The following is a 15,490-nucleotide window of genomic DNA, read 5'->3' as shown; positions in this document are numbered from 1 at the left end:
GCTTTAGATAAGGAAAAGCTTAAAATAATGTTTGTAACACAGTTATTTCTGTTTGACTAAGGGTGTAACTTGGATGTGTATCTTTCTAACGTTCCTCTACGGGCTTATCCCCAACACTCTCGTAATGGCACTTTACACATTCCCGGAGCACCCCGGAGAACCCAGTTGCCTAATTCTTTTCTCTGGCCCAAATCTCAGTGGGCTTGCCCTTCACTGGCAGGACTGTCCTTCCACAACGCTGCAGATAAAAACATCTGTCCACTTACGACAGGCAGGGGGAGAGGGATGCAGAGGGGAGCAGGAAAAGGAGTTGTCACCTGGACTTTGTTTTTGTTTTGTTTTCTGTCAAGTGAACGTTTGAAATAGAATATATGGCAGCAGCCTTACTCTCATACTGTCCTTGTATTACCCTGTTTCCTAGCTCTACGAGGTGAGTTATTCAGTATACTCAGAAAAAAAAAACAAAAAAACCTTTACACACACACACACACACACACACACACACACACGAAACAATCCTACCATTCTTTTCCTCCTTTCCCCTTCCCAAACCTGTAATCCCCTCTCTTAAATGACTGTTGTGGGGTGCCCAGGGTTTCAGTCCACGAAGCAACCAACTTTTGATTTCCACTCAGGTCATGATGTCACAGTTTGTGAGTTGGAGCCCCACATCTGGCCCTGCACTGACCGCAGGGAGCCTGCTTGAGATTATCCCTCTCTCTCTGCCCCTCCTCCACTCTCACACTCTCTTTCTCAAAAATAAATAAACATTATAAATAAATAAACTTTAAAAAAGTTGGCTTAAAAATTAGAAAAATAAAATGACTTGTGAAGACAATGTTAACACAGAATGATACTATTGACAAATTAGCAACACAGAAAAAAACAATAATTTTTTTATTATTGTACTTAAAACGATGAAGACTAGAGAAAAATATATCCCAATGCCAACAATGGTTTGTTTCGTAGGATATAAATTTTTTTTAATTTCCAAAACGTTCATAATATATGTAATTTTATAGTCAAAATAACTTTAAAGATAAGTCTATGAAAATGGAATCGCAGTTTTCAACGACCAGCGGGTTCAAGCGTCATGTGTTCGGAGGTAGATGCACTAGCTTTTGAAATGTCAGCCCTGTTGCTGGGGAGGGAAGAGATGAGCGTGTCAGGAAGGACGGTTCTCGCCATTTCTTCGCAGCGTCTCAGTCCTGTCCCACGACCCAAGTCAAACAAATGTATTAAACGCCTCAACCTCTCTGATCCGTCCCCAAAACGGCAAAGGAGGTAGCGATGGGGCAGACAGAGCACCTAGACCGCCGCTGCCTGGCTCGCGGTCGGGAGGCCCAGCGGAGTGCCCGCGGGACACTAGCAGCGGCGAGCCGCTCAGGCCCCGCCCACGCTCCGCCCACGCCTCAGGCCCCGCCCACGCCTCAGGGCCCGCCCAGGCCCCGGTCGGAGCCAGGTCCCACCCACTGCCGTCACGTGGTGGGGCGCAGGGTTCAGCTTCGGGCTGGTGTCGCCGCGCCGTGTTCGCCATGGAGCTGGTGCCGAGGACCTCTCCCGTGGTGCTGCTGCTGCTCTTGCTGCTGGGCCTGAGTACCGGTAGGTTCGGGAAGAAAGTGCACCAGAGGCCGGTGCATCCTTCTCCAGGGATGAGAGTCTGTTAGTGGGTTTGTGCTTTTTAGAGCAAATGCCTTTCCCCGTTTCTACCTTCCGTGATCAAACTGCTTTAGGACCTAGCTCTTTTTTTCTTTTTTTTTCTTTTTTAAGATAAAATACTAAGTGCTTTTAATACCCCTTCCTGGCGCTGAATAGTCTGGTGCTCCTCTCTTCCCTACGCCTAGGTAGGAGCAACTGTGCAAATTACTTGAGTTGGGGAAACTGCTGGTGGGTGAGGTTACCACGATCCTAAATCCACCTCCCTTTTCCTGCCGTGATTGGCTGCTAAGTGGGATTATGGGGACTTTTTCTTTTGAGCTGAAACATGCGGTCCAAAGGACCCTGAAAAGTCCTACCTCGAATGGGACGTTTCATTGAGATAAAGGCTTTTTCTCTCTACTTGATCCGTACAGACAGGATAACATCTCCCTTCACTGCGATTCTTTCTGACAAGAACAAATTCGTGTTTAACAGGATGACTTGGAAATTGATTTTCAGTCTTTCAGCAAAATGTCTTGTGGTCTGAATCCAGATCTGGGAACTGGAACTGGCCGCAAACTTGCCTTGTGACTTGAGGCGGGTTGCTCCACATTCCTCCTCTTCCCTTGTGTAACTGGGGATACTCTGGCCCTTCAGCTTGGGTCTGGAAAATGTTGTCAAATAGGTTGTCCATTCCCTCCCCCCCCCCCCCCCACCAAATTTTAACAGTGCTCACTGCCAAGGAAGGGAGGAGTGCCAGCCATTAAGTCAAAAGGGACCCAGGCCGTATCTGTTACTTTCCAGGAGGTAGTGTGATCTTCTGTCACCCGTACCTCAAATCTTACAGCCACATCTATGATCTAGCCATTCTGTTCTGCCCCTCAAGCCACTTTCTGGTTTTCTTAATCAGTTACAAAACCCCTTTGTCTCCTCATCTACTCCCTTCTTTTCTTTTTGAGACCAGTTTTTGTTGTTTTCCTTGTCACGGGGGCTTGGAATTTAAGAAAAGAGGAAGTGGAAGGCAGGAAACGCCCATCATCGAGGGTCGCCTCTCATCATCTTTGCACATTATTGGCCTTTTTTTTTTTCACCCTCAGAGGGTATTTGAGAAAAACAACTGTAACTTGAGAGTTGTTACTTTAGCAAAGGTGACATAGAAAATGTGCATAACTTACTCTTTTCTGATACCTATTTTGCAGATGCTACAAAGATAACTAAGGAAAATTGGAGCTGCGGGATTGAAGGATGTACATGTATATATATGGCTTTTAATCTATGGAATATCTTTCTTTTGCTATTTGGAAAGCCAGTCTGCCTTCCCGAAAAGTGATGCTGTATGCACTCTGGCCAACAGTGCCGAGGGCCGGTCTCCAGCCTCCTTGTGGACATTGAGCACCCGCCATTATTTTGTTGTCTATCAAATAAGCAAAGATTTTTTTAGTGACCTCATATTGCTTTACTTTTCATATATGAATATTAGTGATGTTAACCCTTTTTAAGTTTATTTATTTTGAGAGAGAGGTGGGTGGGTGCAGGGAAGGGGTAGGGTAGAGAGAGAGGGAGAGAGAGAGAGGATCCCAGGCAAGCTGTAAGCTGTCAGTGTAGAGCCTGACTCCGGGCCCAAACCCGCTAACCATGAGGTGGAGCTGAAATCAAGAGTCAGAGGCTTAACCAGCTGAATTACCCAGGCGCCCCAGGGTCTTCCTGTTTTCAATTTATCTACACAATGGGGTGCCTAGGTGGCTCAGTCAGTTAAGCATTTGTCTGTCTCTGCTTCTCAAAAAATAAAATAAAAACGTTAAAAAAAGTAAAAAAAAAAATTGATCTATACAAGTAAAGAAAATTGCTGTTGTGCATATTTGTCACAGATCTTTCTTTGTTTGCCTTTTAATTTAATTTTATTATTTTTAATATTTATTTTCTTTTTGGGAGACAGAGTGCAAGCAAGGGAGGGGTAGAGAGAGAGACAGATACAGAATCTGAAGCAGGCTCCAGGCTCTGAGCCGTCAGCACACAGCCCCACATGGGGCTCGAACCCACCAAGCACGGGATCGTGACCTGGGCCGAAGTCGGACACCCAACCGACTGAGCCACCCAGGCGCCCCGATTTTATTTTTGATGTACATAAATTTTATTGTACAGAAAATGTAACAAGTTTCTGTCCTCAACTCTGTTGATAGTTTTCTTTATATCTGTGGGGTATGCCTACATCATTTCCCCATCCAGAGATCAGAAAAACATTCAATTATATTTTCATATTATTTTTAATATCGAAATTTTAGAATTGAAATACTTTATCCACTTGAAATTTATTTTGGTTTAGAGTGTTAAGTAAGGACCTACATTTGTGGGGGCACCTGGGTGGCTCATTCAGTTAAACGTCCGACTCTTGGTTTCACTTCGGGTCATGATCTCACAGTTCTTGAATTCCAGTGCCTTGACTGGTTGTCATGGACAGCACTGGGCCTGCTTGGGATTTTCTCTCTCCCTCTCTCTTTCTCTGCCCCTCCCCAGCTTGCTCTTTCTGTCTCTCTCTCTCTCAAAAAGTAAATAAACATAAATTTTTTTTTTAAAAAGGACTTAGATTTTTTTTTTTCCTTCACAAAAGCTAACAGTTTTCCCAATATAATATAGTGACTCTTGGTCTCTCTAATTTGGGATACCTCTTTAATAATACATTAAATGAGATACAAAAGCTAGCATCTTGCATTTTGAGATTTTTTCCTTTTTTCCCCAAAATGTAAATCTCTCTCTCTTTTTAAAACAGAATTGTGGGGGTGCCTGGGTGGCTCAGTTGGTTAAGTAACTTCGGCTCAGGTCATGATCTCGATGTTCATGAGTTCAAGCCCCGCATCGGGCTCTTCGCTATCAGTGCAGAGCCTGCTTGGGATTTTCTCTCTCTCTTCCCCTACCCCACTTGTGTTCTCTCTCTCTCTATCTTAAAATAAATAAAATAAAGTTAAAAAAAAATAAGAAAAAACAGAATTGTAAAAGTGTTCATGCCTACTGTTAAAAATTCAAATATTACAGACGGTGCAGAGGAAAAAGTGAAAGCCCCCAATCTCCTCTGCCACTATTAAGTTTGGTTTGTTTTTTTCACAACTGAAGTGTCTTTTCCTTATCTCCCCACTATATTAGAGTGAGTACCTTGCCAAAAATATAAACCACGTCATCTCTAGCTTAGCATGGCCATCTCTACAGCCTTGGAATTTACCTGGATGGTTGACCTTTAGGAAAATCACATTGTGCTTCTGTTTCAGGAGCAGTCATTGACGGGCCCGCAGAGGAAGGAAAGGAAGTGTGGGATTATGTGACTGTCCGCAAGGATGCCCACATGTTCTGGTGGCTCTATTACGCAACTAACCCCTGCAAGAACTTCTCAGAACTCCCTCTGGTCATGTGGCTTCAGGTAAAAGTGGCCTGGCTGCCTGGCCCGGTTTTCCCCTCTTACCACTTTGCTGGCTCATAAAAGCTCACCGCTCAGGGGGGAAGGACTGATGGGGGAGGTCCTGGCTGGGGGGGGGGGGGGGATTTGGTGCCCTCCTGAGGCAGGCAAAGACAATGGTATGCTAAGAGGCCAAATCAGAGAGTGAGGGGTGCTAGCCTTTGCAGAGGTCTTTTTATATTGAGCCCAGTCAAGGGACGCCTGGGTGGCTCAGTCAGTTAAGTGTCCGACTTCAGTTCAGGTCATGATCTCATGGTCTGTGAGTTTGTGCCCCATGTCGGGCTCTGTGCTGACAGCTCAGAGCCTGGAGCCTGAATTCTGTCTCCCTCTCTCTCTGCCCCTCCCCCACTCATATTCTGTCTCTCCCTCTCTCTCTCAAAAATAAATAAACATTATATTGAGTCCAGTCGGTGGCAGGATGCCTTAGCGGAAGCTCCTGTAGACCCCTGTGACTAAATGCTGACAAGTGTTCAGAAAGGTTCCCGAGCAGCCCTTTCTCTCTGTCTCTTCTCCTAGTCCTTCCTAGACCCTAACTCCTTGCCCCCAGAAAAGCCCCCTTTTGAAAGGACTCAGCCTTTTGTATCTTAGAATTCAGTGTTGGGTCCTATCCTCCCTGAGTGTGTTTGGGTTTTAATCTTGAGCTCTGATTGTAGGATGGAAGGCTGGGAACCGGTTGGAGGCAGCTTTGGGGGGCAGGCAGAGGATCCTCTCTTGCATTCCTAAAATATTTGCCTAGAGGTGGCCCACACCCACCTGGAAGACCAGCCTTTAGGGAGGGGTTGATGAACATAGTTTTGCTTCAGCTTCTGGAAACTGGCGGTATGGCCCAGATTGGGCGCCAGGTTGCGCACCAGTAAATAGGGTGTCGGGGTACTCCTCTCCATGGGATGCACGTGTCACTTCCTCCCAAAATGTCAGTATTCACGAGCACCCTGCTGGTGCCCTGGGCTTGGCCTCCTCAGCTAGCCCTGGCGGACTCTCCTGATGAGACTGAGTGCAGGTGAGCCCTGTGCGGAAAGGGGGCATTATCACAACTGTCTCCTTTGAGTGCTGGAGGTGAGGCCTGGCCCGAGGGTGCAGATGTAAAAGTGTCTGAGAAGAAGATGCCACGGGTGTATCCCAGTGCCCTTCTGTCCACCCAGGGCTGCTGTAGGTAGAGATGCTGCAGGGTTCCGTTTTCTGGGCTTTGGTTTTTGTTTGTTTGTTTATTATTTTTTTTAATTAAAAAAAATTTATTTATTTTTGAGAGAGAGAGGGAGAGTTTATTTATTTTATTTAGTTTATTTAGTTTATTTATTTATTTATTTTTGAGAGAGAGACAGACAGAGTGTGAGCGGGTGAGGGGCAGAGAGAGAGGGAGACTTAGAACCAGAAGCTCCAGACCCCAAGCTGTCAGGACACTGGGCTCGAACCCATGAACTGCGAGATCATGACCTGAGCCTAAGTCAGGTGCCCCACCATTAGAGCCACCCAGGCGCCCCTGGGCTTTGTTTTTTTTTGTTTTTTTTTTTTTATTTTTTTTTCAACGTTTATTTATTTTTGGGACAGAGAGAGACAGAGCATGAACGGGGGAGGGGCAGAGAGAGAGGGAGACACAGAATCGGAAACAGGCTCCAGGCTCTGAGCCATCAGCCCGGAGCCCGACGCGGGGCACGAACCCACGGACCGCGAGATCGTGACCTGGCTGAAGTCGGACGCTTAACCGACTGCGCCACCCAGGCGCCCCTGGGCTTTGTTTTTTAATCTGAGGGATTTTAAGGTTTTTCAACTTTTTCTTCATCAGCAAGACTCTTACCACCGTCAAGTGAAAGCTTCTATACGGAGCCCAAGTGGAAAGCAGAAGGGCTGGAGTGTAGGCCGGGTCCTACCCTGGCCGCCTTCCCTTTGTCACATGCTCGCCCCTCAGGTACCTTCTGGGCTCTCAGGAATTTAAAAACCATTGAATTTCAGAAGTTGCAAAACCTTCCTATTGTTTTATCTGGATTAGTTGCCAACGTTTTATTTTATTTTATTATTTTTTTAATGTTTGTTTGTTTGTTTGTTTATTTATTTATTTTTAAGTGTTTATTTATTTTTGGGAGAGAGAGTGCAAACAGGGAGGGACAGAGAGAGGGGGAGACACAGAATCCGAAGCAGGCTCCAGGCTCTGAGCTGTCAGCACAGAGCCCGATGCAGGGCTCAAACTCACGAACCGTGAGATCATGACCTCAGCTGAAGTCAGCCACTTAACTGACTGAGCCATCCAGGCATCCCGATGTTTATTTATTTTTGAGAGAGCGAGAGAGCATGAGTGGGGAAAGGGCAAAGAGAGAGGGAGACACAGAATCCGAAGCAGGCTCCAGGTTCCAAGCTGTCAACGCAGACCCCAAGGCGGGGCTAGAACTCATAAGCTGTGAGATCATGACCTGAGCTGAGGTCGGATGCTCAACTGACAATGCCCCGGCACTGAGCTCTGCTCACAGTCCTGCCCTGCCATTGGCCCTGGATGCACACAGTATTGAGTCCTTCCTGCCCTGGGACTTCTACATTTACTAAATTATATCCCAGGATCCACATGATCAAACTGCCCTTCAGTCTGCGTCCCTTGTTGGTCTGCAGGGACAGAGGAGAGGTGGTGGGGTGAGGAGTCACAGGGCCCCAGGTCCAGGCCTGGCAAAATGGACCCCTAATTGCCATGTCCCTTCCCTGGGCCTTACTGTTCATCTTGGAGATGAGAGGGGTTGGCCAAGGTGTTTTGAAGGTCAGTGCCCAGCGTGCCCCATGGCGGGTCAGGAGTCAATCTCAGAGGATCAGAGGTAGGAAAATTCCTTTTGGGGCTCGTAAGCCAGGTGTGTTTGTTTATTTATTTATTTATTTATTTATTTATTTATTTATTTATAAGCAATCTTTACACCCAACATGGGGCTTGAACTCACAACCCCAAGGTCAAGAGTCGCATGCTCTACTGACTGAGCCAGACAGGTGTCCCTGAGTCTTTTCCCTTTAGAAAGACTTCAGCAGTTACCAGGGGCTCTGTCGGCACAGACCCCCTGGTTCACCAGGTCAGTTGTGTCTTTCGTAGAATGTTGACCGAGCCAGCACTAAATCATAAATCATTTAGAGTGAATGTGGTCATTGTTATAATGACCAAGATTTGACTAATGTTTTCTCTGGGCTTATTTTGTTGTTTATTTTCTCTTCCACAGGGTGGTCCGGGCGGTTCCAGCACTGGATTTGGAAACTTTGAGGAAATTGGGCCCCTTGACAGTGATCTCAAACCACGAAGAACTACCTGGGTACAGTGAGCACAGCCTGACTGAAACTGCCCTGTGGCCTCTCCAAGGCTGAGCCCCACCTGGCCCTACCCCATTCTGGGTGGGGTCACAGATTAAGCAATCCCCCTCCATCATCTTCCCCAGGGGTCCTGGGCCTTGTGCACTTGTCCCTAGGCTTCCGCTCTAGCCAGCTTCTTCCATTTCTGGGGGCAGCTTGTCCGTCCCCTGGCTCTCTTCCCTTCCCACGTCGGTGACCTTTCCATCCACTTGACGGCCGAAGCCTATTCCAGCAGACACCCTGGACCTTGTCATTTCCTATTTGGCCATCTCTGCAACCTGACCGCAGGATCCCACCCTCTGGCCACGACGTCCAATCCTGTCCCCTCTCCACTCTCCTACCCTGCTTCTTGACTTCATCAAGACTTCAGAGCCTTTGTCCTCTACCTTTTTGGTGTCTCTCTTGTTCTGTCTCCACCCCCTCCCTCGCTCTTGGTTTCACGTCCCACCCTAACCCCTCTCTGCTCAACCCCTGGCTCCTTCATCCTTCTCCCCGAAGAGCCAAGCCACCCCCAACCTTGGATCAGTCGCACTGTGCACCTGCTCGGCCCCTGCTCCTGCTCGGCCCCTGCTCCTGGGTGCCAGACACTGGCGGGCAAAACCACAACCTGGTTGTGGGCTTTGCCTGAGCTCATGGCCGCCCTCTGCTGTGCGCTGCTGCTCTGCTCCCTCCCTGTCTGCCCGGTCTCCCTGCCTCACCGAGAGGACAGAGTCATTGCCTGTGACCGGCTTTCCCCTGTCCTCTCTACCCCTTCCTGCCCCTTACTATCCTCCTGCGCATCTCAAAATAACATGAGGCCCCTCTCTGCTGGGGTCCCTTTCTCAAAGATTCCACTTGGACAGTTAGTACCTTTCTACATCCTTATGCTGTCTGTAGGCTCTCTGTTCCCTGGGCTACAGACATGCACAGGTTTTTCCCAACCTACTACCAAGCGCCTCCAGCTACTACCTTTTCTTGAAAGATTTCTTTATACAGGCATACCTTGGAGGCGTTGCGGGTTTGGTTTCCAGACCTACAGTAAAGTGGGTCAAATGAATTTTTCGATTTCCCAGGGCATAGAAAAGCCACGCTTACACTATACCGTGGTCTGTTACATGTAAAACTATGTACGTTAAATTAAAAATACTTTATTGCTAAAAACAGCTAACCATCATCTGAACTTTCAGTGAGTCCTAATCACTGGTTACAGAGCACTGTAACAAGCACAGTAATAATGAAACAGTTTGAAATATTGCAAGAATTACCAAAATGTGACACAGAGACACGAAGCAAGCAGATGCTGTTGGGAAAATGGTGTCTATAGACTTGCTCAACACAGGGCTGCCTACAAACCTTTAATTTGTTTAAGAAAAAAATGCAGTAAAACAAGGTGTGCCTGTATTTACTGCTGTCTAGTCTTTACCTCCTATTTTTTTTTTTAATTTTAATGTTTATTTATTTTTGAGAGAGAGAGACAGAGAGACAGAGCACAAGCAGGGGAGGGGCAGAGAGCGACAGAGACACAGAATCCAAAGCAAGCTCCAGGCTCTAAGCTGTCAGCACAGAGCCCTGTGCGGGCCTCGAACCCACAGACCACGAGATCATGACCTGAGCTGAAGTCGAACGTTTAACCAACTGAGTCACCCAGGGTCCCCTGGTCTTTACCTCCTATTTATGCCTTAGCCCAGAGCTTTCTCACCTGGGGCTGGGTGCTGGGGGCAGGAGAGAGTACTTACTAGGGAACCCAGTGCACGTTAGCGCTAGGATGCAGTACACTTATCTCTGTGGCCGTGACAAGGTTGGGAAGCACCAGCCTGACCCGCTGTAGTCTCTCCCCAGAGCTCTGCTGGAGCTGTTGTCCCCAAGGGTGTGCTGGCTTCCCAATTCCAAAGTCCCGTTAGATCCTTCATGGGATTCTTTTCATTGGATTTCTTTGCCACACTATTGGCCATTCCCATGTCTTAGATATTGTTTCCTGTACCCTGTCCTAGGTAACATTCTCTTCTATGTGTTCTTTGGGCGGCCTTGTCCTCTCCAACTGATTTAATGACACATAGAAGGTGATGCCCCCCAAGTCAGCATCTCTGGCTCAGAACTTTTTGCCCAAGAACTATTTCTCCATTTGCCTCTGAGATGCCTCCTTGTGGATGTCTCTCGTACGTGCCCGGTTCGACATAGCCCAGGCCATATTCATTATTACACAAGACCCTCTATCCACCCACAAAACCAGCCAACTCTCATGTGTCCCTTGTGGTAAATGGTACCACCATCCAATCAGATACCTGAGCCAGAAACCAGAGAGCCATCTCATCTTCCCCTGCCCCTCCCTCTCCCACCCTCCCCCTCATCCAATCAGTTTTACCTAAAAATGAATTTTTTAAAGTATAGCTTTATTGAAATACAATTCACATACCATATAATTCACCCATTTAAAGTATACAATTCAATGGCTTTTCGTATATTCAGAGTTTTACAACCATTACCACACTCAATTTCAGACCATTTTCACTAGCCTCCCATCCCAGAAAACCTCATACCCCTTAGCTGTTAACCACCAATCTCTCCTTAGGCAACTTGCCACAAATCAACTTTGTCTCTGTTGGGTGCTCTTTCCTGCTTTGTCAAAGATTAGTTGGCCATACGTTTGTGGGTCTAGTTCTGAGGTTTCTATTCTATTCCATTGGTCTATGTGTCTGTTTTTGTGCCATCAACTTTGTCTCTGTAGACTCGCCTGCGTTAGCCGTTTTGTAACAATGGCGTCATACAGAATGTGGCCTTGGGCGTGTGGCTTCTTTCACTTAACATAACATTTACAAGGTTCATCCATGGAGGATATACCACTCCTTCCCTCTTTGAAGGCTGAATACTAGGCCATCGTATGGATATGCCACATTCTGTTTGTTCATCCGGTGACGGACACTTGGGTTGTTTCTACCTGTTAACGCTCGTGAACAGTGCAAGGAACACTGGTGTACAAACATTTGTTTTGCGTTCCTATTTTCAGTTTCCGAGTGGAATTGCTGGGTCACATGGTGACTCTATGTTGAATACCCGAGTGCTGTTAATAGCCTTCATCCCTTTTCCATCCTCTCCAGGGGCTGCTTTCAGAGTGCCTCTCCAATGCAAATCACTCCTTAGTTTAATGTCTTTCAGTTCCCAGAAGACCAGATCCAGATTCCTGGGCATGACCTGGTCTCTGCCCACCTCCTGCCACATTTCCAACATCCGAGCCAGTACACTCTACCTTCAGGCCCCGGCCCGGGCAGTTTCTTGATTTGGACTTCATTCCTTTGGCCGCTCATTCACACCTTGCTTACCATACTCACATCGAGATTCTGTAACTCCGAGCCTCTTTGGAAGAGGTATTAGGATAGATTCCGTACTTGTAGTGCGCCGGGAGGCCAGGCCGGTGTGGAAATTGGATTCACCTTAAAGAAAACTGATATGTGGTATTCAGACCTTGGACATACCCTCACTGCTTCCAGCTGTTGCTTGGACTGCGTGGTTCTACCAGAGCTAACGTATTACATTTAGGACCCCGTATTGTGTGAAAACTGACCGCTTATGTGTTTTGATCCCCGTGTATGTTAACCTTTCCTTCTTGCCTCTCCTTTTCTTCGCCTTAGTAGCCTATGTTTATAATTTTTTGAAATTCCTTTTAGCGGTAGGCTTGTAAGCACACTGTTATCCTTGCGTGTGGGTTTTGTTGAGCTCATAGAAGAGAGTGGAAAGACAGTTGGTGACTGACCGATGGTGCCACTTGACTTTCCCATGTGATGTGTAGCTCCAGTCGGCCAGTCTCCTATTTGTGGATAACCCTGTGGGCACTGGGTTCAGTTATGTGAACAAGAGTGACGCGTATGCCAAAGACCTCGCCATGGTGGTGTCAGACATGATGATTCTCCTAAAGACCTTCTTCGATTGCCACAAAGAATTCCAGGTAAGCTGTAACTCGGGGTCAGCTAAGCAAAGCGCTCACAGTCCCACTGTTACATCCATCCTAATAAACTTAAATTTCCCCAATTTCCCCAAGAGTTCAATGTCCAACTGTTATCAGAGACAACCCTTCTGCACCCAAGATCAGGTTGTGGCCTTCTGTTTCTGTCATCTCTCAAGGTGGTTTTAAGCTTGAAAGAATGACCTTGGAGCCTGGTACTCTAACCAGATAAGGGGGGGAAAGACCAATAAAAGCAGATTTTTGTCTGGCCATTACATGCAATAGAAATATGAAATTAATTTATGTAAAAAAAATGCACTCGGGATATTTAATTCTGTGTAAATTCCTTTTCTTGCTAGACGATTCCATTCTACATTTTCTCAGAGTCCTATGGAGGCAAAATGGCCGCTGGCATTGGTCTAGAACTTTATAAGGTAACAGGAAAGATGTCTTTCTTGTTTTCGTTTCAGATAAACTGATTCTGTTCCTTTTTATATCAGCTGATATTGAATATACTATGAATAGGACCTTGTGGTACCTTGTACATGCAGAGTAAGGTTAAATCTCTAATAATAACCATGAAAAGTTCCAAAGAACACAGTGAAGGTTGCCCTAACGGATATGAAACGAGTTATAAGAAAGCTACAGTGAGTAAAACAGTAAAACAATGTGGTACTAGCTTAGCAGCAGACTTCAATGCAGCAGGGTGAAGAACCCAGAAACAGATTTTACATATACTTCTGTGTGTATGTAAGTAACATGTATGTGTCATGGATATGATCATGTGGCAGAATCATACCAAATGATAACATGGCATTTCAAATCATTGGGCAACAGACAATATTCAATGAATGGCACAGAAACGAATGGCTCTCACTTTGAAAACCAGTAACATTGAATTTCTTCTTCCATAAAACGTCAGTTGTAGATAGATTAAAAAATCAAAACATAAAAAAATCTAGGGGCGCCTGGATGGCTCACTTGGTTAAGCATCTGACACTTAGTGGGCTCAGGTCTGTGATCTTGTGGTTCACAGTATCAAGCCCCACATCAGGCTCTGAGCTAACTGTGGAGCCTACTTGGGATTCTCTCTCTCTCTCTCTCTCTCTCTCTCTCTCTCCCTCTCTCCCTCTCTCCCTCTCTCCCTCTCTCCCTCTCCCTCTCCCTTCCCCTCCCTCCCTCTCTCTCCTTCTTCCCCTCTCCCCTGTGCACACTCTCTTTCTGTCTCCAAAAAAAATCTATCTATATAATAGGAAAGGTATTCTTATTGATACTCCATAAAAAAAGAGAATATCCTAAGAAAGACAGTATTCTTTGCGAATTGGCAAAGAATGCGAACAAACAATTTATAGAAGAAATGCAAACAGCCTGTGAACATATGGAAAATGCTCAACTTTTATTAGTAGCCGAATCTATGGGATTTACAAATATTTAAAAGATTGGTGATACCCAGTTTTGGTTAAGAAGTCAGGGAAATGAATAAAACATTTTAAAATGGTAAATCATTTTATTTATTTATTTATTTTTTATTAAGAAAAAATTTTTTTAATGTTTTTTTATTTTTGAGAGAAAGAGACAGAGTGTGAGCAGGGGAGGGGCAGAGAGAGGGAGACAGAATCCGAAGCAGGCTCGAGGCTCTGAGCTCTAAGCTGTCAGCACAGATCTTGATGCGGGGCTCGAACCCATGAGCCGTGAGATTATGACCTGAACCGAAGTTGGATGCCCAACTGACTGAGGTACCCAGGCTCCCCAATGGAAATCATTGGCAGTATCTGTCAACTTTTAAAGTCTGTATGCCCTTTGACCAGTAATTTCAGTTCCGGGAATCTGTCCTGTGGGAATTCTTAACACATGTTTGTGTGTTGAGAATGTTTAATACGCTATTGCTTACAGTGTCTGTCAACTGAAAACAAAGTCAGTGGCTATCTGTAGAGGATTACTTAAACAAAATAGATGTATCCTTCCATGATGGGGCAACCATCATAAAGAATGCATGCATCTCTATATGTGTGTGTGTGTGTGTCTGTCTCCCTGTGTGTGTGTGTGTCTCCCTGTGTGTGTGTGTGTAAGCTTGTGAAAGCAAAGAAAGGGCTGAGAAGCATATGTAACATCTTAACTGTGGTGAACTGGTGAGTGGAGGGGGTGCATGTGGGACAGAGGGGAAAGTTTTTCCACATTTTCTCCTGTCTCCTGTGGTGTTTAAGTTTGTTTACAGTGAGCTTGTATGAGTTTCACTTTTTTTTTTAACGTTTATTTATTTTTTGAGAAAGAGAGAGAGCATGTGCATGCATGCACAAGTTGGGAAGGAGCAGAGAGACGGGAACATAAGATTTGAAGCAGGCTCTGCACTGACAGCAGAGAGCCCAATGCAGGGCTTGAACTCACGAACCAAGAGATCATGACCTGAGCCAAAGTCGGGCGCTCAACCGACTGAGCCACCCAGGCCCTGCCACCACCTGATTTTATATGACCTGTGAGCTAAGAAGGGCTTTTACATTTTCAAGTGGTGGTGGTGCAACGGCAGGGTTTAAAAGCAAAGTAATATTTCATGATACGTGAAAATTACATGAAACTCAAATTTCAATGCCCACAAATAAAGTTTTATTAGAATTGTTCATTTGTTTACATATTACCTGTAGCTGCTCTAGTGATACAGTGGTAGAACTGAGTAATTGCAACACAGGCTGTTTGGTCTACAAACCCTATAATATTTTAAATGCTGGCCCTTTCTAGAAAAAATTGCCACTCTCTGATATACGTGATGTGTACTTCACTTTTAAAAAATATTTTATTTATTTACTTATTTATTTATTTGAGAGACATAGCGTGAGTGGGTGAAGGACAGAGGAAGAGGGAGAGAGAAGATCTTAAGCAGGCTCCACTCTCAGCACAAGCCCCATGCAGGGCTCAATCCCCTGACCCTGGGATAGTGACCTGAGTCGAAATTAAGAGTCGGATGCTTCTCCCTCTCTCTCTGCCTCTCCCCTGCTCATGTTCTGTCTCTCTTTCTCTGTCAAAAATAAACAAACATTAAAAAAAATTTAAATAAATAAAAAAGGGGGGCACCTGGGTGGCTCAGTCGTTTGAGTGACCAACTTCGGCTCAGGTCATGATCTCACAGTCTGTGAGTTCGAGCCCCGCGTCAGGCTCTGTGGTGACAGCTCAGAGCCTGGAGCCTG

The 15,490-nt window shown here is 45.9% G+C and overlaps 1 protein-coding gene across 1 annotated transcript in view; it reads left to right on the top strand.

Annotated features, from left to right (window-relative positions):
• The first annotated feature begins 1,489 nt into the window (after positions 1 to 1,489).
• The window catches only part of SCPEP1 (serine carboxypeptidase 1), a 32,603-nt gene continuing 18,602 nt past the window's right edge, over positions 1,490 to 15,490 (top strand). The window contains exons 1-5 of the mRNA XM_030296927.2: positions 1,490 to 1,602; positions 4,899 to 5,047; positions 8,269 to 8,358; positions 12,159 to 12,314; positions 12,671 to 12,745. Of these exons, the coding sequence (XP_030152787.1) occupies positions 1,536 to 1,602; positions 4,899 to 5,047; positions 8,269 to 8,358; positions 12,159 to 12,314; positions 12,671 to 12,745 (537 nt within the window). The 5' untranslated portion in view covers positions 1,490 to 1,535. The remainder of the gene's footprint in view (positions 1,603 to 4,898; positions 5,048 to 8,268; positions 8,359 to 12,158; positions 12,315 to 12,670; positions 12,746 to 15,490) is intronic.

The sequence above is a fragment of the Lynx canadensis genome, chromosome E1, assembly GCF_007474595.2.
Source record: "Lynx canadensis isolate LIC74 chromosome E1, mLynCan4.pri.v2, whole genome shotgun sequence".
NCBI classification, from domain to species: Eukaryota; Metazoa; Chordata; class Mammalia; order Carnivora; family Felidae; genus Lynx; species Lynx canadensis.
The sequence above is the reverse complement of the archived record's forward strand: the minus strand, read 5'-3'. Positions and strand labels throughout refer to the sequence as shown.